Raw genomic sequence first — 24,553 nt, forward strand, 5'->3', positions numbered from 1 at the left:
CTCTAAGATCAAAATCATACCCTGTGGGTACTTCTATTTTCACCACCTCTCCAGTTAGTATGGAGCAACAAGGCTCTTAATTCAGTTGCTTGCACTGGGGTGAGCCCTGGTAAGAGTGAACTGTAAGATAGCAATAAGTAGGTGAGAGTTCCCTTATTTTAAATGAATTGGCTTGAGATAAGGAAAAAAGGAGGGGGGAGAGGAGGTTGGAGAAGGCAGAAGAACATGTATTGAAATGCTGTGGAGGAGTAAAGGAAGAGAAATGAAAGGAACAGAGTTGGGGAAAAGAAATTGGGTTGAAATTCTAGAAAGGGCTCCAAATAATTGAGGCTTTTTGTTTGTTTTCTGAGGTACCTCTGCTGACTTCTCTTCTTTGAATTGGGTATTTGTGGTCTCTAACAGTTAAGTGTGTGAGCATGGCTTATTCTTCCCCTTATTTACAGGCAGAACATACTGGTAGAGGGATGACTTCTTCCCATGTTCAAATGTGAAGCCAAAGCAAAAAGTCTGGGCTGAGTTTCTACTTTCCTCAAAAAGATTCTTGACATGAGGTAAATAATATATGGGGTGGGGAACACTGGATGACATCGATGGAAGGGGAGGAATGACTTTCATCTAGAGGTGCTAGCCCAGTCACCCTTGTTCCATCACTTCCTTCTGTTGCCACAGTAAGTGTGCTCTGTCATTATGACTGGAGGTGGGGGAAAGTACCAAAAGCTGTGAAAGTTGCATTTGGAATTCTTTGTTTTCCTGAGTGTAAGTGACCCTGAAGTCTTGACCACAAATTTTTAGAAATATTCATTAAAGTAGAGCTCTTGCTAATGCCTGCCCCAGAAACTGGGCTTGGAGTGGTCTAAGTGGAATGCAACTGTAACTTGGCCTCCCTTTACAGCTGACAGATTAGATGGCTATTTCTGAATCCCAATAGATTGACATCTACAATGATATAATATCACTTTTAGAAGTTTTTCTGAGGTCTCCTATTGCAATCAGAATATGTGAGTTCCCTGAGGTAGATGGCAACAAATTTACGTCCCCTACCTGGCTGAGCTGTCGTTTCTTGTGACTAATGAAAAGGCGTCTGCTTCCCTATTTAATGGCAGCATCCTCCGTGTAGCTGTGCAGAACATGTGTAACCACCTGCTTGATAATACATATGTAATCCACAGCCCCATTTTGTAGTGTTAAATCAAGAAAACTTTATTCTGAGCAAAATTTCACAGAAGCTTTTAATAAGGAAAGCAAGCAGTGTCAAGGACTAGTGCTTGGAGTTTATTATGATACACAAAAGTGATGAAACCCAGGTAAAACATAAGTTTATACCTGTTTGGTGCTTTGGAAACAGCTAAAAATAATAGAATGAGAGGAAAAACATTCCGTGCAGAAGACGCACTCAAGGTACTACTGAGTCAGAAGATGGTAGTAATGACACAAACATTCCTTGCCTTTTGTTTTTTACCTTGAAAAATAAGTTCCAGGTAGCACTGTCAGAATGGGAACTTTCTAAAACAGTTAAAAGGCTAATTTATAAAATAAAAAAATTAAAAGGAAAATACTGAATAAAAACTCAAAAGTTGGCTAAGCAAGTCTTCCCCTGCCCGCTCTCGTTCTAGGGTCAGCCTTGTCATTCAGGCTTGCTTTCATCAAGCAATGCAGTGGCTTCCCGCAAAGGCTGCAGCATCTGTTCTTGGGTGCTTAGGAAAAGCCTCTCTGTTCCCTCCAAGGCCCGGCTGTGTATCTGTTCCTGCTCTGTGCAGTCTCCCTAGCTGTGCTGCTGATCCCTTTTAGCTGGATCTGATTCCCCAGCCCCACCCATCCCACCCGCCCCCATGTCATCTCAACCTGCATATGAGGAGCTTTCTCCCCTGAGCATGTTCAGGTGTTTTCCGAAGGGAATATCCCCTCTCCCAGTGCAGGGTTTCAACCACCTTGAGCCAGCAGCCAGCATGAAGAGCCAGCTGCTGCCTCTTCTGCTGTTCAGCTTTTTGAAAGAAGTACAGTGTACAGTAAGGCACAGACAGGTAAACTTTATGTTGTGTATTACAGCTGTGTCTGCGGTTTCATTAATTTTTATCTATAAATTGAGTTACAACTGTGAGAAATAGTGTTTTATTTTAGGAAGGCATTTATCAGAGTTCTCTGACCCTTATTCTATTATGTAGGAACTCAAAGAGTTTAAGTTCAAAATTCACTGCTAATAGAGAAGAATTGTTGGGCTGTTTGACATTTTCGGACTACTTCAATGTTGTCACCTTGCTGTACCTTCCTACTTGCTTGTGTCTGCCCATGGTATTAATATATTGCTTTTTCATGATACAGCGTTGTTGAGATAAGCTGCTAGATCCAGGCCTTTTTGGCGTTTCCTGGGAAGTGTCATTGTGTTCATGTATAAAGGTGAACTTGTATTTCTGAAATAATTGATGGCTGGTAGTTAGTGGTGGTTTTTTTATCTTCAGAATGGAAGAAACTTATTAAGGAGGATGATGCATGAGAGATCAATGCCAATGTGTCTGACATCAATTAATGATTTCATCATGTAACTAGATTAAAAGCAGCAGCTGGTATCTGTATTTGCACACATAGTTATCTGCAAATGTGCTGATAACTTGGTGGGAGTGGAAAAAGAGACAAGTTGGCACTTAAAGGGTACAGGCAACTAGGCAGAGGTCTTCTCCCTGATGTTCACTGAGCTGGCCCGCTATTAACCCCGCAGTATTTAAGGTGATGCCCAGCTGTGGTATTGGTTTCTTTTTTTCCTGTAGGGATGGAGTGTCTGTACATACATGTGTACATATGTAAATACGGGTGAAGCTGTGCCTATATGGAGAACTGAAGCCAATGCTGGAGACATGTTTTTATTTCTTATAATAAAAATTGGAACTGGGAAGACAAATTGGTTGAGTTGCAAGTGATATCAGGAGAACGGCACAATGTGTTAAGTTTCTTTAACCCCCCTCTGCCCACCAGTGACAACTAGAACTTAACAGATCACATTCTAGACCCAAATTCACAGTGCACAATGTAAGTAAGTAGACTTAATCCAACCTTTGAACTTTTCCTGAAGCTTTCACTCACAAATCCTGCTGACTAATTTGCAGGAAAGATAACGCATAATAGGTTGTTCTGCAGTGAAAGCTGCATTTGTTTTTTGTGTTTATTTGTAAGCATATACATACTGCTTGCTTTTGGAGAACAAAATAGTTTACCATAATGGATCGGACTGATCTTCATGTGTACTGAACTTGTCAAAGATGAGGTTCTTTTTATGGACCCATTGGGTCCGTGTACATGGAACAAAGTCTCTCCTGTATCTCTAAGAACTTGTCTATGCCCAGATAGCTGAGTGGCAGTCCTGTTTTGGTGACCTCTGTACCACCAAAGCAGTCCATAGAACTGCAAAAAGATGTTTTCTCATCCTTTAAAAAAGTGCACGTGTTGCGGAGTATTCATCTTATTCTTAGGAAGAACTGTGTTGTCTGTAGGGGCAGTAGTAGCCTGGCTACTGCCTGTGAGCTGCGTTCTGCTGGAGGTATGACAGACGTATGCATTTAAAGTGGATTGGATGAGTTCCATGTTTCTATGCTGGCCTGGTAGCAGGCTTGGATATTTACAGACTAACTTGCTTGTTAAATACTTCAAAACCATACATATTGATTCAAGTCCATGAGTTGACTTTTTTTTTTTAAAAAAAATTATATGTAGTCTTTGTTAAATGCATCTATTTGCTTTCAGTTGTTTAGTTCTTTGTTTTCCAGGGGCAAGCCGTATCATTTGTGGGTAAGAATTAAATTTTCTTCCCTCATCTGACACAGTGAAGGAGCAGTTTTATGGAGTCAAGAAGCCTCAAGCAATAGGCTCAAGGAGACTTCAGAACTTGGGTTAATGCTTTTTTTTTTTAAGCCACTTGAGACCTTGCTTGAGTTAGTAATAACAGCAAAACAAGCTATGATTATATACAATAGGATGGGATCAGACTTAGAACTTAGCTTTTGCCATTTTTACAAAATGTTGTACAGGACACACTAGCCCAGAAAAGTATGGATCTAGCAAGACCATTTTGTAGGGGTTTTAGTTCTTTGTGCTAGCTCAAAAGCTGCAGATTATACAAAAGCATGGTCATGTGTGTTATTCCTTGGTTAATGTCAGGATTTTGGAGCATAGCTTCTCCCTGTCTTGCTTGATGGTTTATGACTGGACCAGTATCGTGGCCTTGTTTGAGTTTCGGTGGTTCCCTTGGCTGTTGGCATCCCCGATGGCATCCCTGTTTTGTTTTTAACTTGCACATTCCTGATCTGCAGCATGTTTTCTCATTGCCGCCCTTCAGTGATAAACTTATTTTTAATAGTTGGATTACATCCTACCACTATACACCCAGGCCTCAAAAACAATGTTGCTGTCTGAAAGACTGTTTCGGTCCTTTTATGTTGCAGATATCTATTGACTTTGTCATCAGTATATTCCATTAATAACCACTGGCTGGCTTCTAATGTAAAAATTAAACTTTAACAGGACTTTCCTGCCTGTTAACCTCATGTGCCTGTGATCTCTGCTTGAAGCCCAGTCTTGCTGCCTTTCTCTTTCAAGTCTGTTCCTTGTGGCGTATATTTTCTGTAATACTGTTTATTTTCCTATGTGCTGTTCAACTAGATGTTCTGGTAAAACAGTGATAGACGTGACCTGATCATATTTGTTTCATTTACAAAATTACCTGTGTCATGGGGTTCTGTTTTTATTTTTTTTTAAAGGTTGGATCTGCCTAATTTCCATTTGAATATCCATGTTATATCTTAAACTTATTTTTTTTTGTTTAGCTCTACAACTGTATTCCTTCATAGTTGTTTCTACCAAAGACCTTGTACACTGTGGAAAAATAAGAGGCTCCTGTGTTGATACTGTGCTTGTTGTTCAGCAGTTGGATTATTACCAGCTCAGTGTTGCCATTGTTAGACCTTCACTTCAGGGTTTGGGTTTTTTCTGCTATTATTTGCCCAACTTTAGTTTATCCTGTCCTCACTGCAGTCATCCTGCTTCTTCTCTTGTTCTTTGTTTTCCTTAAAGTTTTTAAGTTCAGACAATTCTTTATACAGTTTCAGCTGATTTAGTTCAGCCTAATGTTTCACTTTACACTGTTTGATGCCTAAGACATAGTTGTCTCTTCTGATCAGTCCTTTTTCCAGATTCTTGTAGATAGTTTATTTCTAACCTCTTTTTGCTTTATCGAGTTAGAGGTAAGGATCTTCTCTCTTCTACCCTTCTTCACCTTGCTTATGATGCAGATTTTTTTTTCCTTAGGTTGGCACCTTCACTTGAAGTATTAAACTAGGTGATTTACTGAGGTCCTAGGAGCTTAAGCAGTGGAAAGCAGAAAAGCTTATCAGATCTTTGTCACTCTGAACACAAATGCTAGACTTGCTCATTTCTTCCCTTTAATTTATTTGAAAACAACAGGTGATCATTTGATTTAGGGTTTTTTTATTTTTACAGCTTGTTGTTTGCTACAGTTTTCTTCATTTCTTACCAGCACCATCTCTGTTTCAAGACTCCCTGTTCTTTTTGTCCAAGCAACTTGCATCGATACAAGAATTATTCCAGCAGTTTCTGACTATGCCTACTGTGCTGATTGGATCCTTTCTACTACCCAGCAAACTACTTAGTGATGTTTTCTTTCTCCTTGCTGTTCTGTTCTCTGCTTTCCCTTTTATCTCCAATCGCATACTTGTTTATGATTGTCCTTATACTTGACAAAAGACAGTGGCATGCCATGCTTCTTGAAGTGATGCTGATGACCATACTTCATTGGTTGGGGAAGGCTATTTTTGGAGACTCTGTGTGTGGGGTTTGGTGTTTTTTTCCTTTCATTTATTTTTTTGCAAGTCTCTCAAACTCCGCTCTGGGTAGGGATGCTGAATACTGCTTTGGGAAGAGTATCAGCTGCAAACTGATGTTGTCTCCGTTGGCTAGCAGGGTAGCACTCTCACTTGACCAGACAAGTGTAGCAATGTGAAATTCTTCAACAGTGACTTCAAAATGTCAGGCTTTGGCCTTTCAGTGCTAAAACCACAAGCCTGCCTGACAAACACCACAACTTCTTTGGTGTTTTCTCTTCGTTGAAGATGAGATGGTTGGGGGCAGCGAGGCCTGTGCCCTGTGTTCGCAAGCAAGCAGCCTGCTGCTGCTCCCAGCACCATGGGATGCAGGGCCCACCGCAGGGCCTGCCTCTGCCCCTAGGGCCCATGGCAAGGCCTTGCCTGCCCCCCACATGGCCTGCCCCTGCTCTCAGGGCTCATGGCCCAGCCTCGCCTGCCCACACAGGGCTCTCCACATGGCCTGCCATGGCTCACAGGGCCTGCGGCCCAGCCTCGCCTGCCTACTCTGGGCACGCTGCAGGGCCTGCCATGGCTCACGGGGCCTGTGGCATGGCCTCACCTGCCCGCCCACTCACCACCCAGGAGCCTTTGCAAGGGCCACAGTCTGTCCCAGGCAGGACAGTGTGTCAGGATGGTGCCAGAGGACATCCATGGCCTTAAAGGCAAATCATCTTTGTGGGTGACTTCTGAGTCTCTGGAGCTCTCGAGTATTTCACACGAACTACAAAACAAGTTGTAAACGCAAGCTGGTGTCAATGGTGGTGTTTCTCCGCTAGTTTAGTGCAGGGCCGAGGTAACAGAACGGCAGCACGGGCGAGAGCTCTTGCTGCCGCTAAAGAGCCGGTGCGGGCCCGGGGCCCTGCGAGCGCTTTCGGGCCGTGCCAGGGCCCTCTGCGGGCGCGGGGCAGCGCAGCCGCAGCCGGTGCAATACCGCCCCCTAGGGGCGGAGCCGCCGCTGGCACCGCCGGGCCGGGGCGGGGGGCGCACGGCGGCGGTGGGGGGTCTAGCGGGGGCGCCGGCTGCTCTCGCACAGCGCCGTACTGCCGGCGTGCCCGGCGCCGCCGGGGCGGCTTCGGAAAGTTGGGCGGGTGCCTGGGGTGCCCCCGTCGTGCTGGCCGTTAAGCCGGCGCTTTATGCGGGTGGGCAGCGCTTTGCTTTCCCTGTGCAAATTGCAGCTGGGGTGGCTGGTCGCTGTCCGGATGTCTCCATGTTTCGCGCCTTTTTTTTTTCTTTTTTTTTCCTTCCCCCCATTCGCTTGAAAGGCACGCTTTTTCGGTAGAGAGGTTGCCAGTGGAAAGCAATTTTTAGAATTTTGTTCAGGATTGTGTCTCTGCCTGTGTATGCAGCCCGCGAGCGCAGCAGTGCGATTCGGTATTTAGCAGTTAACTCTCTCGAAAATAAAGTGAATAATAGTGGAAAAATACAAATTTTCAGCCGCAAATGCCTGCGCGCTGTGTGTAAGAGCCGCTGTAACAAGGGACCCTGGGCGAGCCGCGGTTCACAGCTCGCCCAGCCCGGAGCTTAGCGCACCGCCCTGCGTGTGCCCGCCGTCCGCTGGAGCCGGGCAGGGGCGGGAGAGGCGGCTCGGCTGCCGCGGTGCTGCGCTCCAGCCGCTACCGGTAGCAGATCGGCGTGTGTGCGCAGCTAGGCTGGAAGAGGGATTACAAATACATAAAAAAATAAAAAATAAAACAACCCCAAACCCCAACGCACAGCCCCCAGCCCAGCCCCCAGCCCGCTGAGGAAGCCGCCCGCTCCGTGGGAGGGGGGACGCGGGGGGCTGCCCCCCGCCGCGGCGGGGCAGCGGGGCCGGCTCTGCGCGGGCGCGGCCGGCGCTGGGCTCGGGGGGAGCCTCCCGCCCGCCCCCCGCCCGCTCCCCGAGCCTCCCGCCGCCACTTCGGCGGCTCCTCCGAGCAGCACCGCGGCTCCGGCTGCCGGGGCCGCCGCCGCGCCGAGCCACCAATGCGGGGGATACCGGCAGGGAGGCAGCGGCACCGCGGCAGCGGGGAGGGCAGGTGAACTCCGGGGAAGGATGCTCGGCGTCGCCGCGATCGTCTTTCTCCTGCAGCTCTTGCCCAAGGCGGAGGGACAGGTCTTCGCAGGTGAGTGCCGCCCGCAGCCCGCCGCTCCCCGCAGCGCGGCTCTCCGCGCCCGCCGCTTCCCTCCCCGGCCCCCCGGGCGTGCCCCTGGCTGCGGGGCGGCGAGCCCCGGGGCAGGCAGACCCCCCCCAACCCCCCTTTTCCAGCCCCTCGGCCTCGCTCCCCGTGCGAAACCCGGGAGCGGGCAGGGATGGAGGCGTCCCCGGGAAGGCGGCTGCTCGGCGGGGGAAGAGCAGTTTTGTTGAAAGTCGTTTTTTTCCGGCGAGGTGGGCGCGGGGCCGAGCCCCGGTGCTGCCGCGGTGCCCGCGCTGGGCTGGGGGAGGCTTTACCGTGGGCCCGCAGCCCCCTGCCCGGGCTGCCTTTCGGACCGGGGAGGCTCGCTCCTCGGAAAGTTGCGTGCGGTAGGAGATGGAAGCATCGCCTTTATTCTTAGATTCACGACATTTGAGCCCTTTCTGTAGTACGAGCCTCTCCGGGCGCAGGGCAGGAGCTGGCTGGGGAGCCGCCTGTCTCCCCCAGCCGGGCGAGGGGCGCTGGGTTGTGCCCAGGAGCCTGGGGCAGCCCGCTCGCCCCGCTGGTCTCGCAGCTCCGGGAACTTTCGGGGGGGCAGCTACTCGGACTGGCTCCTTCCCAGTTGTCACTCTCTCTGTCGCTCAGATGTTAAGGAATACTTCGCTCCCTGGCATGTGTACAGTAATAGCAGCCAGCTATTCCCCCCCCCCCCCCCCCCCCCCCAAGTTCCTTCGGGCATAGTTTGAATTACTTGAAGATGACAGGTGCTTATAGAGCTGGGAGAAAGCTTTCTCCTCTTGCGCTATTTCATAGGTAAACTAAAGGTATGTGTGGTCCTGTTTTTCTCTTGGATCTCATAATACCACACTAATTGTCTCACAGCAGTTTTTCTTTATACTAAAAACCCAAACATTTGTAACTTTCTTCTCGCCTGACTTCATGTAGCTTTCTAAGTCGGTGGATTTGTAAAATAATTTCTTCACCTATCTGTATATTTAAAACAAGTAAAAAACCCCTATGCAGCATTGCTTACTGTAGGGATAAATCCCAGTGCTTGGGACTTAGTTTCGTACCTCCAACACGCCTGAGTTTAGTTCATCTCGAACAGTGGAAGATCCTTCCTAGGTAAGACCTAGAGCCTGAAAGACTTTGTCTCGACCCTTGACAGTGGGCATAGCGCAGGGTGGGGGGATGCGGGGCAGTGTGGGTGCTGACTGGACCTTCAGCTGCCCAGGGCAGGGTGCTTGGCAAGGAGTTTGGGTGCCAAGGGCCAGGCGGGCACAGCAGAGCCTGGTCAGCTCCCTCAAGTAGATGTTGTCATCAGTCCCGCACGGTTTGACACCACCGTGGTATCTTGTTTACATTGCTAGGCAACTGCACACATCTGCAGATTTATTAGAAAGGCTGGGAAATCTAACCTAGTTAAATAGCTTCTTCATTGAGTTAGAAATATGTGGAGTTATTTTTTTGTTTTGTTTTCTTTTTCCTCTCTCTTCCAACAGTGTTTTTGTGCTCTTGACACTTGTCGTATGTATCAGTTGAGATCTCGGCTTTTGATGAATCATTTTAGCCAGATGCTTAGAAAGAAGAGTGTTCTGTGAAAATAGCAAACTTTGAAGGGGGCAGAAAGCACTTGGTATTTGAAGGAAATAACAATGTAACTTGAGCTACATACGTGCAAATTTAGGGATTAACCAGATGTGTGTGTTTTGTGTTTTTTTTTTTTTTTTTTTTTTAATAAAGCCATGAAATGCTTTGTTTTAATCATCAGTTCAGTGGGAATAGTGACCATGACACTTTCTAATAATTAGCGTCACCTTTCACCTCCTGTTATAGTATGCTTCTTCGCATTCAAAGCAAGAGGAGTTGACTTAAACACACAATGTTTTCTGAGCTGCTTCTGTTATGGAAGTTAAAAGAAAAGTTTTCTCCCCTTAGACTGCATGTCTGGCGTGAAGTGTGGTGGGCTGGACTATGTCCATGTAGCTGACATTTTTATGGGAAAAAAGCAAAGTTTTTTTCAGGTGCACTTTGTCTCTAAAAATGTCGGGGGGGTTGGGGAGCCTCCTGTTCACACCATCGGTGCGTTTTCGCATCTTCCATCAGGTGGTGCTGTCTCCATAACTATTAGGATGCAAATACCTTCTGTCTTTTTCCGATTCGATTATTTTTCCAAGCCTAATGCGTTTATTCAGCAGGCTTTTGTTAAACATCCCCAAAAATTACTGTGCAAGAAGTTGGCTGAGTTTTTTTTTAATTTTATTTATTTTTCTTATGTGATAGTTGGGATCAGGAGTAGGAAAGACATGTGTCAAGACAAAATGGTATTCAATTCCCAGCCAACTTGCACAGCTGCTGCTGTTTCTTTGCATAATCCATAACATATAAAATTAAGAATACTACAAAGCAACAGCAGAATGCTGATGGCTTCTTCTTGGAATACGTAGTTTCATATTGGAGGAGCTGGTTAACACTTATTTCTTTATGTAATTTCTGTATTGCTCTACTTATAACTCTTCTCCTTGGCAATTACTTTCAGTTGCCTGCAGTCTCCGTATTTATTTATAATTGGAGATATGCTTTTGGGGTTCTAGACTTTTTTTTTTGTTAGCTTTAGGGTCAGCTAGTAATTTAATTCCTCTACTTTCCCATAGAAGAGATGGAAGTAACACCAGGTAATTCTAGGAATTGCCAGTTCTTTGAGGATTTCAGAAATTAAGGAACTTTGCTTGTGGGGAAGTTTTGTTTCCTTTAAAGCATGTGTTTGACTTTTATCCCACCAAATATGTGGAGTGTTCTTGCAGTTGCTGTGCACTTTGCTATGGTCTTTTTCGTGTGCATTTTTAGCAGAACCGAGTGGAGAATAAAGAGATTAAAGTTACTTGCAGCTGTGAAAAAGTATTTAGGGGGAAAGTAGGACAGTGGGTTTACATTGGGACCGCTCACCTGAACACTAGATTGCCTTGACACTTGTTTTTCTTCTGATGTCAGTGTTTGCTTTATTTTTTTTTCCCTCTAGTGCTCCTTGTTTTGCTATGGCAGAGCTCCCAAATGTTTCTATGTGTAGCTGGCTGCTTTCAAAGACTGCTGCTACATCATAAAAGTTAAGACAACCGATATTTTTTTACTCATGGTTTGTCCAGGGAAGATGAAATGAGGGGAGGGGGCAAGGAAGGAAATGCAAGGAATATTTTTGGGAAGATTGATTAATTTACTAGGAGTTAATTTACTCACAGATTTTGCTGTCAGTAAATTGGCAATGAAAAACGGATCTTTGAGCAAGCTACTCTGTGTGGCAATTGTTAACAATGCAGCCATTTAACTCAATAATCACTTTTCACTCCCTTTGGGGAGCTGTTAGCTCTACAATTCAACTTTATTTTTCATTCCTAGCTGGCTTGTTTTCTAATACATAAACAATTAATATTAAAAAGGTGATGTTGTAAAACTGCCTGTGGTGACAAAAGGTCACTCTGTGTATAAAGGCATTTGTGAATGAGTGATAATCCTTCTCTTTTACAAATGCAGAGCCCTTTTTTACCATCCAGCCTTTTCAAAAGTCCCTCAGCTCTGCTTTTCTTGTTTAATTGTACTGTTTTAGTCTGTTATGCTTTACGTGCAGCCCACGTGCTCTAGTTTTCATTAATATTATGGGAATGATTTGGGACACTTACTGTAGAATATTATATTTTTTTAGAAGGCACTGTCATCTGTTACCATGGAAACCTGAATACTGGTAAAGATGTAGGTCTGAGGTTCTGAGCCTCGAAAGATATGGACAAGGGTTGTTTCTTATAGGAACAATTACTTTTGTATATAAAACCCAGTTAAGTGGAGAGAAGAAAGGGAAATAAATTGATCTGTTCAGCATTGCACTGGCAATCCTTCTTTAGAGTAAGATTCAGCGTAGAAGGATCAGTGTGTTCAATTCTTTCTCTGTATGTGTATAGGGTTTTTAAAGCTTGTTATTTATCACAATAGTTGTTTTATGTTTCTGGTAATTTTCACTGTAATTTTATAAATGAGGTAAACAAATGTGTATTGGCAGGTATTGTTCTTTGCTTGAATGGAAAGTGCTGAATGTAGAATGGAGAGGTGTGCAGTGTTAGCACTGGAGCTTAAATATTTTGGTAATGAGCAAATCTGCGACTAACGTGGCCCTAATAAAAAAAAAGAGGCAATGTCATTGGAAATCCACCTACCAAAATCTGATAGAGGTATGTATGGGTTTGCTCACTAATGTAAGTAATAAGAGCAGTAATGCTTATCTGTTTTGCCATAGAAATACTGAAGCCTAGTTAACATTCATAAAAACTCTTCTGATGTTTGGGTGACGAGCAGCAGGGGTGCGTGTGTGTATTGCTATATAAAGCATATGTCCTTTAGAGAGAGATTTCTTAATTTTTTATGGAAACTGCTTCAGTCTGTTTCCTCGGTGTCTTGTAATGCATAGATAAAATATGCAATGAAGCTTTGAAAATGTGCTTGTAGGTGCATTCATTGATGAGGCTTTCCTTGCAGGTATTTTGAACAGTGGCAGCATATAGAGGTCACCTGTTGTTACAAACTGACCCAAGCTGTAGTCCAGGTTTCCTGCTGTGATGCAAGAAACCTCCTGTGCCTCCCACTGCCTTGGTACCAGAGGGCTCCACTGCCACAAAGAACGGCTTGTGTGTTGACATTTCTTGGCTGTGTGTTCTCATTCTTGAGAAGAATATGGTATACTCAGCCTTTATGGTATTTCTTGAACATCTTATGGAGCAGTATTATTTTACTCATTTAAGCCAACAGTCGCTTTTTCTGGTACCACTTGTGTTTCCTAGTTCTCTAATTTTTTCTCTGATGGCGCTCTCCAAGTTTGTGCTAGCTAGCACTACTTAGTATCATCTAAATGCAATGATATATGCTTTTTTGGGGAAGTCCTTGCCCATCTCATGACCTGTTGCCTTCCTGGCCCTATGTTGCCTCTTTCCAACGCTGCTTGCCTCCTACCGCCCTGCTCTTTCCAGGCAAACCCAGAGGAAAAAAGCAATCCTACACACCCCAAAGCAGACACATAATAAAGGTGAATATTGTTGATGGCATCGGTAAGGGCTTCTTACAGCCTGGCCTTGTCTTACTGTACACTTGTAATTAGGTAACAAGCAATTGCTTCTAGCGTTTGTTACTGCAAGCTCCTAAAGATCATATATCTTCATGGTAGAGGTGACAATTACTATATGTCTTAATCAGACTATACATCATGTAATTGGACCCACTTGTTTTTTCTAATATCAGATAAATACATCTCATCTATCATACCACAGTTCAGAGATGTCAGGTGCTTTGCAAGCTGGGTGGCAGGGCATTGCATGTTCCGGAAGAAAATGCTGATAAGTCAGTTAAGGACAAAAAAGGACTTTCTCCAAAGATGACTGACTTGTAAGTGTTGTTTAATGCCACAGTTAAAGGTGATGTGATTCTGGGAAATGGAAGCATATCCACCTGTGAACCAAGACCTGGTAAATGGGACAAGAAACACCAGGAACAGGGAACCTACTTAGTGCTTGATCTCCTCTGGGTTTCTTGTTTTCTTTTAACTACTGCTTGTAAATCAATCCCAGGCCAGCTGCTTGATTTCTTCTTCTTTTCTCCAGCTAAATCTCTGGGACTGCAGGCTTGGGGATTCGAGCTAACCTGATGAGTCTTGCTGTGGTTTGAATTGGTGCAGCTCATGTAGTTCAAGAATGATTGAGGTGCTTATGAATTTTGAAAGGATGGGACCTGGCTTTTATTGCTTGATATTTTTGAGTTCATCTTGCAGAAAGGCTGTGGCGTTTGACAGCTGATGATGTTGTGTGGGCACAGATCAGTGCTGCAGCCTGAGCAACCTGCAGTTATGCAAACCTCTTTACTCAGCTCTGCTGTTTCCTTTGTACTGGAAATGCTCAAAGTATCCCGTATCTCATAGTTTTTTAGCTGAAATGTCTTCTGATCTGACGTAACAGAGGAAATGGCTATTACCACATTATTATTTTTTTTTTCACCTACATCCTTATCAATCTCAGCTTTGTTCCTGGGTAGTGACTATGTTAAATCACTGGGAAGCAGCTCTTGGCTGCTAATTGAGCTGTACGTTGAGCAAAGGGGGACTGTTTCACTACTTGCCCTCTGCAATGTTGTAAAGAACAACAATATCAAGAGTATTACAACTTAATCCAGAGTTGATCCATTTCTGTGTTGGGGATCAATCCTTCTCTCTTTGAATTGAGGGAAATATCATTATCTGCTGGAGCAGGAGTAGGGCTTCGAGCTGTACCGGGGGATGATATTCTTGAGGTGGTGTGCTTTTGACCTCAGCACTACTGAATTTGTTGCTGTTACTGGAACAGCCTTAATCTGCGTGTGCGTCAACCTTCATTCCCTTAGTATCTACTCAAAGGTGTCAGCCCCTCAGTAACAGTGTGTGTGTGTGTGTGGGAAGCCCTCAACAGGCAAATACAATTGCATGCAGTGTGCTTTCAGTTTTTTTTTTTTTTTAAATGAAAAGGAGCGGGGTTGAGAATGGTATTGGTGCTATGTGGTTTTCTTTATTTAAGACGATAATGAAGATTCGTAGAACTATTGCTTGGCAGAAAGCATGTGTGGTTGTGACCACCTGGTGGGCATGAAGATGAAGCGGCTGAGGAAGAAGGGAATTAAAGCATTTTGACTGCTATATAGATGGGTCGGTCTTCCTGTAGAAATACACTTACTGGAAATTGCAGCAGCATTTGCTGGATAAGCAGAAGAGCACTTCTGTCAGCAAGATGGGAAGCTGCTGCGCTTGATGGTTCATTTCTCCAGAATAGGTATTTTCTGTCAGTGTATACCCATTTATCTGCTGGCAGTCCAAATTTTATTCTCCATTTCTAGGTGTGAATTCAGTGCTTTAATAGAAACGGTTGTTGATGACACTGTAAAGTGTAACGTATTTCCACCACAATCAGTTCTCATGGAAATATTTCATGTTTAGATATTTTGAGGTGTGTGGCTGAAAGAGGTATATAAAACAAACAAAAAAGCCCTGAACAAAACCCCAAACCCACAAAACTAAGCCCAAGAGGCTGTGAATACATAATTCCGTATTTGACTGCATTGGGTTGGCGTCAAGGATTTTTACTACCTTGTTCTCTGTCTTTGTTCCGAAGAACTGAAAGGCCCCAATATAAGGATTCACAAGCTGTATCTAGTGTTTTCTGTGCAAGCCTACACGTTTGCAAGAGGTGTGTGTACCTGCGCTTGTGTTCTAGCAGGTGACCTGCTTGCTCTAGGCTTTAGCTTGCGTGTGCTTGTAAGCTGGCTGAGCAGAAGAGCATGTTACCTCCCTTCTTGTTTTGGACTTGATACTGTTACAAACTGACAATTGCCTATTAAGTCCTCTCTCCTAGTGAGCATCTTTAATAGAGTGTCCCTTTTTTCCTCTTTATTTATTAAACCTGATGTGATTGCTTTATTGTATAGTAACTTTGAAACATCTGAAGAGTCAACTGTGTTAAACGCTTCAGAGGCACAAATGACTCATTCTCGTACCCTGAAGAACATTTTCATCTTGCAGTTGTACAAGAGAGAAACAATAGAAGAAACGGGAGCAGCGTCACAGCCAAGCAGCAAGGGTGGCAGCTGACAAGATGCTGGCGTGTTTGGGTGGGGGGGTTAGTTATGGAGAAGGGGATGGGAAGGCAAGTATGATGAGATGATAGGAGTAGGAAGAGGAAAGGAGCAAGTATGAAAAGAAACATGAAAGGTAAGAGGAGCTTGACAAGCTGGAAACAGTGAGGAAGCAGACATAAAATAAAGCTCAGAAACTGGCTGCTGCTCCTGATGCTTGCTTGCAGGCTGGGAGGATGGCTGGCACTGCCAGCATCTCCATCTCCCGTCCTGTGAGTTAACTGTCAGTAAAAGCTATTGCTAGGTAGCTCGTTGCTGGAGATTTTGGTCCTTAGCCGAAAACATGGGCTGCAGCACCTTGTTATTGTCCTCCTTTAATTCTACAGTGACGTTTTCTCAGAGTGGTTGAACATATCTCTTCACAAACCAGATGGGTATGACTATTTCAATTTTGCGAACAGCCCTTTCTAGGTTTGCTTAGAAAAGCATGAGAGACTTCTATGTTAAATTTGCTGGTCACTAATATTTTAAGAGCCTAAAACTTAGTAGAAGCAGTTTTCCCACCTGTTGTTCTAGCTCAACGGGTATTTCAGAGATCTGTTCCCATGTTTGTACTAGAGTTCCACACTGTTTTTTTCAGTAATGAAAAAGAATAAGCATGCAAAAGGAAAAGACTCCGATACGTTTGCCTTCTGAAAGACCCTGCTCTCCATCCCAGAGTGGCTCATCAGGATGGCAGCTATGTCTGGGTCCCTTAGAGCATCGCTGGGGCTGGTTCAGAGCCTGTGTTAGGCAGCCCAGATGTGATGCACAGTTGTGTGCAGTGGCCAAACAGAATTAAAAGTCAAGCAGTCATTATGTCTGTCAGCAAGCTAAAGCAAATTGCTCATCTTTGCTTCTTCAAGAAAAAAATTGACCTTCGATGTCTGTTTGAGGCAGACCTCTTCTTGTTGCACTGTTGGCTCTGGCTCAACATGACTTAACCTGATAAATTTGACTTTCAGATTGTGGCTTCCAGCTCCCTGCTCCTGTGGTCTGGCTGTTCCTTGCCAGCACTGACTCATTGCCTCTAGGGCAAGTGGATCTCTGAGGCACGCTGAAGAGGCTGGGATGGCTGGCTTGCTGGCCACCGATCCAGACAGTTCTTTTATGTCACTCCTGCATGCAAACACGTGCATATAGTTACTGCCAGGGATGCTGCTGCTGACAGTTTGGATGCTGCTGAGTTGAATTGGATCTGTTATTTAATTTCTTGCGGGCGCAGGGGATGAAAAAACCCCCACCCCACCAGCTTTCACTAAGTCTAGGATCTGTTGAAAAGTTTCCACAAATGCGATCTAAAAATTGATTTGTAGGAAAACAGCTGTTCTAAAGCAAGCAGTTCCCCTGCAGTTCTTGAGATTCAAACAATTCCAGCATGAACTGGGGGGGGGGGGGGGGGGGGAAACCCCCATCACTGTATAATCTAGTACAAAATAATAGGTTTCAATAAAGTCTTGTAGGGGAGGCTTAGGTGTACTTTTTAAAGGGATTTCTACTATGAAAATGATGGTCAAAACACTGCTCCAGCTTCCTGAATAAATTATTTTTGTTAGCAATAAGGTCTCCTAGACAAACAGTAAAAATAGATTTTTATGATTAAAAAATGGGAGCCATGGTGTATGTGCTAACAGATATCAGCGCATGGTAGCAATAATCAGAGAAGTGGAAAGCTTGGATATAAACACGCTGTCTCTGTTGGCACAGGGATAACCCTGGAGACTGCCAAGGCCAGAGCCTGCAAAAATAAGAAAGTATAGTTGTCCTTAAATGAACCTACCAAGCAAAAATAACCCTTTTAAAGTAAACTTGCAACTTTGCATCTCTTATTATAAAGCTTTTCCATGTGCCAAAGTTTTTAATGTTCTATAATGTGCTTGTTAACACTTCTGTACGTGTTTAGTGTAAAGAATTAGCATATGGAGTATAGCTGTGTTGGACATCTGTTTTGCTTTTGCACTTTGATGCTTTTCTAGCAATAACACAAAATTATTTCTCAAAATGGCTGAGAAGTAATGTTTTGGAACAAAGTCTTGGTGGTGTTTGAAGGTTACTTGGCAGCTGTCTAAATTAAATCACTCCTGGTTATTTTTTGTGTGGGTTTAGTTGTGTGGTTGTTGTGGTTTTTTGTGTGTTGGTTTGTTTTTTTTTTTTAATGTAAAGGGGCTTTCTTGTCCTAACAGTGGTTCCTATGCCCTTGTTGGTATAAAGAGCTCTCAAGGCAAGAAAGCAGAAGAGTGTTATTTCCTTCCACCTTCCCCAAAAGCTCTCTGCTGATGAGCTTTTATTGCTAACAGAATGTGAAAAAAAATGAGAAAGGTTCATGGAAAGTGGTGCGAAATTTCCTTGGTGTAAATCCCTGCGGTTACTGACTTCAGGGCGACTTGCAGACGTTGGAAACCAGCACATGCAGGAAGCAACAGAAGCATTATCGATACGGGAGATGGGTCTGGGGTGCATTCTGCTCGCCAAGTGTAATTTGTGTCAAAATTTCTAAGGTAGTATAGAATGAGTGCTTGGTTTATATACTGTACATAACAATTTATCCATAACGTGCTTCCTCATAGTATAGGGGGTGGCAGAAAGATGACTCTGCAGGATCTGACTTCAGATACAATTTTCATTGAAGCTTGGGAGAAACTTAGTAGTTGTTCCTTTGTAAGTTTGTCTTGGTGCAGGTGAACTTTAAAGAATTGCAAATTGGAGAGATAATGTCAGAGTTAAGAATCGCAGGCAGAAATTTAGCCCCAGTCTTGGGAAGTATTGCCATATAGTTCCAGAGTAAATGTATACAAAGTTATTTTGAGTGGATGGGAGAAATTGGAGTGATTAATGTTGAGATTTTGAGAGGACTGACAATTGACAGCATATTTGCATGCAGCTAAATATGAAATTGAAAAGAAGCAAGTACAGTGAAGGCAGAATATGCCACCTGCTGTTTATGTAGTTTATAAAAAACTATATGTCTAGGTTGTGTTTTTTTTTTGTCTGGAATATTCCTCTCAGCCCTGAACATCATCTTACTCCTGAGAGTGACAAATTAAAGTATTGAGAATATCTACAGGTGACAGCAGTTTCTTCACTTTTGAACAAAGATTTACAATCTTTAAACACATTTGGCTTCTGCACCTGTAACAGAATGGAGCTGTGAAAGGAGGAGCACCTCAGGAGGAGGGGGGGGGGAAAGAAGGGAGACATACTTAATGTGAGCTAAGGATAGTACAATGAGGTTAAAAAAGAGAATAATTTACTTTGAGCATTAGGAAAATCTTATTGCAGATCCATGAGGTTATAGAGTTGTGTCCCAAAGGGAATGGTGGAAACTCTCTTGATGGAGTCATTTAGATGGGACAAAATAATTGGCTAATCTGTAGAGGGGAAAGTAGTACTGCACTGCAGGAAAAAACAAATGGAATAATCCACTGCCGGCTTTTTTTCTCTAACTTTTTAACTTTCTTATAATGCTGTTGAAGAGGGGAAAAGAGGAGGAGGTAGAGTGAGAAAAACAAGAGGATGCTGGGAAAGCTTAGCTTGGATATTAGGAAAAAATCCTTCACAGCAAGGGTGGCCAAGCACTGGCACAGGCTGCCCAGGGAGGTGGCGGAGTCACCATCCCTGGAGGTGTAGATGTGGCACTTGGGGACATGGGCTTGGCAGTGCTGGGGTAATGGATCTCTGACCTTAGAGTTCTTTTCCAACCTAAACAATTCTGTGATTCAGTATATAACAAGTGTAAGTGATGTTAATAAATACTAATGCTTCTCAGCGGTGTTCTTGATTCATCTAATTACCTGTTAAACAGCAGCAGTGTTATGGTGAGGCCAGGGCTGTGTGATTGCCTTATGTCCCCCTCCAAATCTGTATTCAGACTTGATCTAACTGGGGGCAAGTAGGAAGTGCAGTATTTAAAAAGAAAAAAACCAAAACAAACCTCACTATAAAACCCTGAAACAAAACAAAACAAACAACCAAACACCCAACTGTAAGTGCCACGTTTGATTTGTAGGCACTAAAGCAGCACAGAATATGGGAGAGAGGAGTAATGTTAAACAAGTGATGTCTTATTTCTGCATCAAAGTTCCCAAATGATTCTGGGTGAGTTGTTGAAGCCAAGTTTTGGCAGGTGAGCACTACAGTTACCCTGGGGGGACTGAGCTGAGGCCAAAGGGCTGAAAAGGGCTTTTGGAACTCACATCTGCAGCTTACGTTGGTGCTGCTGTGTTTCAATGTGGGATTGATGCAGATTCCTGAGGACCCTGAAAATCCCTGGGGGCTTCAAATGGGGAACATGGAGTTAACATGGGTGTCTTCCTTTAATCTGCTTTCGAGTCCCTAATACGGGAAGGTTTGAATGCAGTGCTCGGGGTGGTGTGTGCATCTGTGAATGTTTGTGAAGGAACAGAAATTCTACAGCTGTGGAGAAATCTGAGAGGAAATTAATAATTCTCTCTGTGGAGATCAGTTTGCATAGCACGCAGTTAATAATGCATGGGGGCATGGAGCTAACAATAAGAATAAAACAAAATATTGAATAGCTGCTCATTCAGTAAGTACCATCCATCTCTTGCATAGAACAACAAAAGATCCTGTGGCAGAAAAGAGAACGTGATCAGGTAATATTTTTGTAAAGTCAAATCTAGAAGAGGATTGATAGAGGGTTTTGTGGACAACTTTCTGCTAGGGTCATTAATAGCCTTCAGAAAGCTTGACATGTACTGATGCTAACAATACTACTTTTTCTGTAGTCTCCCTTTGTGATAGGGAAGCCCATCACCAGTAAGAGCTGGGCAGTAGTTTGGGGGCTTCTCTTTTTGACTGCCTCAGTGTCCTAGAGGGGGCTTCTGCTGCTTTGCAGTCATGAGCTGGTCTGTGTGTAACTGTGCAATGTGTAATACCCTGCCTTTTCTCTTTTCCTTTTTTTTTTTTTTGTTTGTTTTGTTTTGGTACAGTCTCACCCAGAATTGATCAAGTAAGCATACAAGCAAAAGTTTGGATCCTTGGGCAGTGAGCTGCGCAAACAACTCCTCTGTTGGGTGATTGTGGAGGGTTGTGAGGAATTGTGTCGTGGCTTAGGCTTGACCTGCAAGCAGACAGTTGGACTATAATGAATTGGATTTTGAGGTTTTATGATTGTTTATAAATGTTTACTACCTGATGCTTTATGGTGCACTTCTACTTGTTTGAATGAAAATCAGCACCATGCATGCAATTAAGGTCATCCTGTGCTTTGTTTGCTTTAACTGAAGTAGGAGACAGCTGGGTGGGGAAACCAGTACTGTTGCAATTAAATTGAATAATGATTTGAATCCCATTAAAGAAAAAAGGAGGTGAGAAGATAGACTTATTTATCAGTCAACTTGAAGGAATTCATGTCTTCTGAAAACTAACCTCAATTCTATTCTTTTGTTACTGTTTTTGGTATTTACATTATTGTAGTGTTAAAGAGAACAAATAATGAGTTTCTTCCAAACTTTCTCCTCCTCCTTTATACCCTCAGGCTTCCAATTAATTTTCCTTACTCTGTTCTTTCCTTTTACAAGCTGTATATAGTGGCTGTTTGTTCCTCTTCTGGCTAGTGTCTCCTGTACTGCTCATCGGTGGGGTTAGGTGATGTTCTAGGAATTTATTGTGGTGCAACAGGGTGTGTGCTCACAATGTATGCTTAATAAATATACAGATTGGCTCTTGTTCTGAGGCTTTAAAGGTGAATGGATTTATTTAGGAATCCTCTCCTCTTCACTGCAACAACCCTGCTAAGACGAGTAAAAATAGTAAGAAAAATTAATCGATTAAAAATGTTTTAGCAGAGCTTTTCCCAAGAGAAATTTTCTTACAGTCTTCTGTCTTAAAAGTTAAATGTCACATGTGTTTGATAGAGGGAAGACAGCACTGTGGTGACTTTATGTCATGCTCTCGGTGTGAGGAGGGAAGCCCTAGCAAAGGGCATCTTCTAGTGGTGTTGGGATCTTCTGGTGTCACTGAGCTGCTGTCAGCTCTTGGGTTTTGTTTTCCCAAGGCTGGTTCTTAAGCTCATCCCAATCAGGCATGAGTGCATCACCGGCCTGCCAGCTACTGCTGCATGTTAAAGTATCTTCTGCAGAGAACACACCCCCATTGGTGTATTGGAATATCTAAAAATATCAGAGATAACGTGGCCAGCAGGGCCAGGGCAGTGCCCATCCCCTGTGCTCGGCACTGGTGAGGCTGCACTGTGAACCCTGTGTGCAGGATTGGGCCCCTTAAGAGAGGGCAGACACTGAGGGGCTGGAGCATGTCCAGAGCTGGGCAAAGGGGCTGGGGCACAAGGCTGATGGGGGGTGGCTGGGGGAGCTGGGGGTGGGGTTGGAGAGGAGACTCGGCGGGACCTTATTGCTCCCTGCAACCACCTGAAAGGGGCTGTGGGCAGGGGGTCTGTCTCCAGTCCCAGGTAACGAGTGACAAGATGAGAGGACACGGCCTCAAGTTGCTCCAGAGGAGGCTTAGATAGGGAGAAGTTTCACCAAAAGGGTGGCCAAGCACTGGCACGGGCTGCCCAGGGAGGTGGTGGAGTCCCCACCCCTGGGGGTGTTTAAAGCACGCGCCGATGCGGTGCCTGCGGACATGGGTCAGCGGTGGGCCTGGCAGTGCTGGGGTAACGGCTGGACTTGATCTCAAGGGTCTTTTCCAACCTGAATGATTCTATGATTCTGTGTTCTGGAATAAGCTTGTAACAGGTCACAAAAACTTGGGAGAAGCATGGTGGGATTAATAATTATTTTTTACTGTCACAGGTTTCAATTCTGCTGGCATCTAATTCACACAGGAGGGAAAGGTGGTAGTTTTTTAGAATCTGTCCATGTCAGAACGGTGACTTAATTGTTCACAAATAGATGGCTCTTAACAGTTTTTCTTTTATGGGAACTCAGGACAAAGTAGAAGCCTGGAAACTGAAACTGCAGGTTTTTGATAGTTGGTGTCCACAGAACACAGTAAGGAATGGCACAAGGTAATGGGAGCACAAATCACATCTTCAAGATGATACTTATGTAGGGCTTGACCTTGACTGTTTCTGCTCCCTTCCTTCCACTTTAATGTTTTTAAAAGAAAGTAAATACAGTTGTGGAATTATTTGTTGTATTGAATACTGTTCCCCCGGATACCTCTTCTCAGATAATTTTGATTCCAAAGATATTAAAGAGGAGGAGAATGTTTATGTTGCCATTTTATAGCAAGACGAATGGAGTACAAGAACATTATCTCTAATATACATATAATTCCCCAAGGAAAAGGATTTAAAGAAAATGTATTCTAAGATGAACACGAATCAAGGTCTTTCCCTCCCCCAGTCCTTTGTGATACCTCACTGTTAATTCTTCTGGAAGTCAGTACGTGGCAGCCCTCTGCACTCTCTGCTACTGGTTTTCCAGGAGAATCGAAAGCTCTGACTCACCATCCTTGTGTTTTGTTATCTCCACAGGTGAAAATGAAACCTTGCCATTTTTAGCTATCTTCAGCTTTCCTTGCTGACAAAGCAGCTTATTGAATATTGTACTGAAATTGTACAAATTGTATTAGAAGCGTGCTCCCTGCATAGCACATCTTACACGTGCAGGAGTTTCTGCATTGTGGGACACTCGGGCAGTGACTGGATGGATATTTTGTAGTGTGCTGCTTGGATCAGGGAGCTGGAGGCTCAATCTTCTGTTCCAAGCTCTGTCTCTGTCTTGTTTTACGACCCTGGGCAAGTTAATTTTTCCATGTCTCTATTAAGTCTACTGTAAATAGCATATGTGTTTCTTTTCTATCTACCAGGAGTCTGGGGAAACTTAATTAACACGTGAGATCTTGAAGTATTTCACCTGATGAAAGGCAGTATGAGTGCAGCGTGTTTTCAGGCCGGCATCCCTTTCACTCCCAGTGTTATCAAACAGTACCTTCTCTGGAAGGTTTGATAAGATCTTGACTGTCATCCACGAACATGCTTTGAATGAAATCACTAGAGCTACTTATTTTTTACCTTCCAAAATTCTCTTATGAACACGGAGTGGTGTGCAGGTAGTCCTTACAGGAAGTGATACCAGTCCTCTACTAACCAGTTGAAATGAGAACTGGTGGTCCCACTGCTGTCTGGAAAGAAAAAACACATTTAAAAACAAAAAATCTGTCAGAACTTGTATACTGGGCCTTATGTCTTCCAGAATTTGTTCTAGAGTGTGGCAGTTCTGTACCTTAAACTCTTTTGCCTTTTGTGCCTGAGGTCAGGGTTAGAAGTGAAGCGGTACTTTCTTTGTAGAGACCTGTGTGGGAGATAGGTCAGATTTTATGGTTTAACTTGGGATTGTTGGGAGAGGATGGTTATCATTATCTCTGGGGAGCTCTGTTAGGTTGTGCGTGGCCCCTTTAACAAAAGGAATTGAAGAGGTTTACTGGAGGGTATGGATGTCTCGCTCCCCTAGAATGAGTTTTGTGCTTCCTCAGGGAAAAGCCAAGTCCCCTCACCCAAGTGCATGCCCATGTCTATGCTCATGCTGCTTTTCTCCTTCCAGGGAGTCAGACTCGTGTTGTAAATGGCCTTGTATATCAGAGTAGTGCCTGAAATGAATGGTGGAGCACAGTCGTGTTGCTTCAAGGCAGGTGCTTGAGGATGTCTCCATCGTAAGTGGATTCTGGAACCTGGCTTTTCAGAAGGGGCTGTGGCAGCTGACAGATGTGTTGAGGCAGGGCAGACATTGATTTTCACGCAGCTGACAAATATTTTTTTAATCAGTGTTTTTTTAAAAGACTGATAGTAAATACACAAATGCTGGGAAGTGAAAGAGGTTTTGTTTTTCATTTGAGAGGTCGTTAGGAATGGATTTTGAGATGAGACCATCTTTTTTCATTTGTGACTGATTTAAGTCTGTGTTGTAGTAAAGGGAAAGTTTAATG

At 44.0% G+C, this 24,553-nt stretch overlaps 1 protein-coding gene across 2 annotated transcripts in view; it reads left to right on the forward strand.

Annotated features, from left to right (window-relative positions):
• The first annotated feature begins 7,673 nt into the window (after positions 1 to 7,673).
• PTPRT (protein tyrosine phosphatase receptor type T) overlaps positions 7,674 to 24,553 on the forward strand; it is a 453,474-nt gene continuing 436,594 nt past the window's right edge. For both annotated transcript variants that reach the window (XM_056354779.1, XM_056354780.1), the window contains exon 1: positions 7,674 to 7,969. In XM_056354779.1, the coding sequence (XP_056210754.1) occupies positions 7,900 to 7,969 (70 nt within the window). In that variant the 5' untranslated portion in view covers positions 7,674 to 7,899. The remainder of the gene's footprint in view (positions 7,970 to 24,553) is intronic.

The sequence above is a fragment of the Falco biarmicus genome, chromosome 10 (assembly GCF_023638135.1).
Source record: "Falco biarmicus isolate bFalBia1 chromosome 10, bFalBia1.pri, whole genome shotgun sequence".
Taxonomy (NCBI): Eukaryota; Metazoa; Chordata; class Aves; order Falconiformes; family Falconidae; genus Falco; species Falco biarmicus.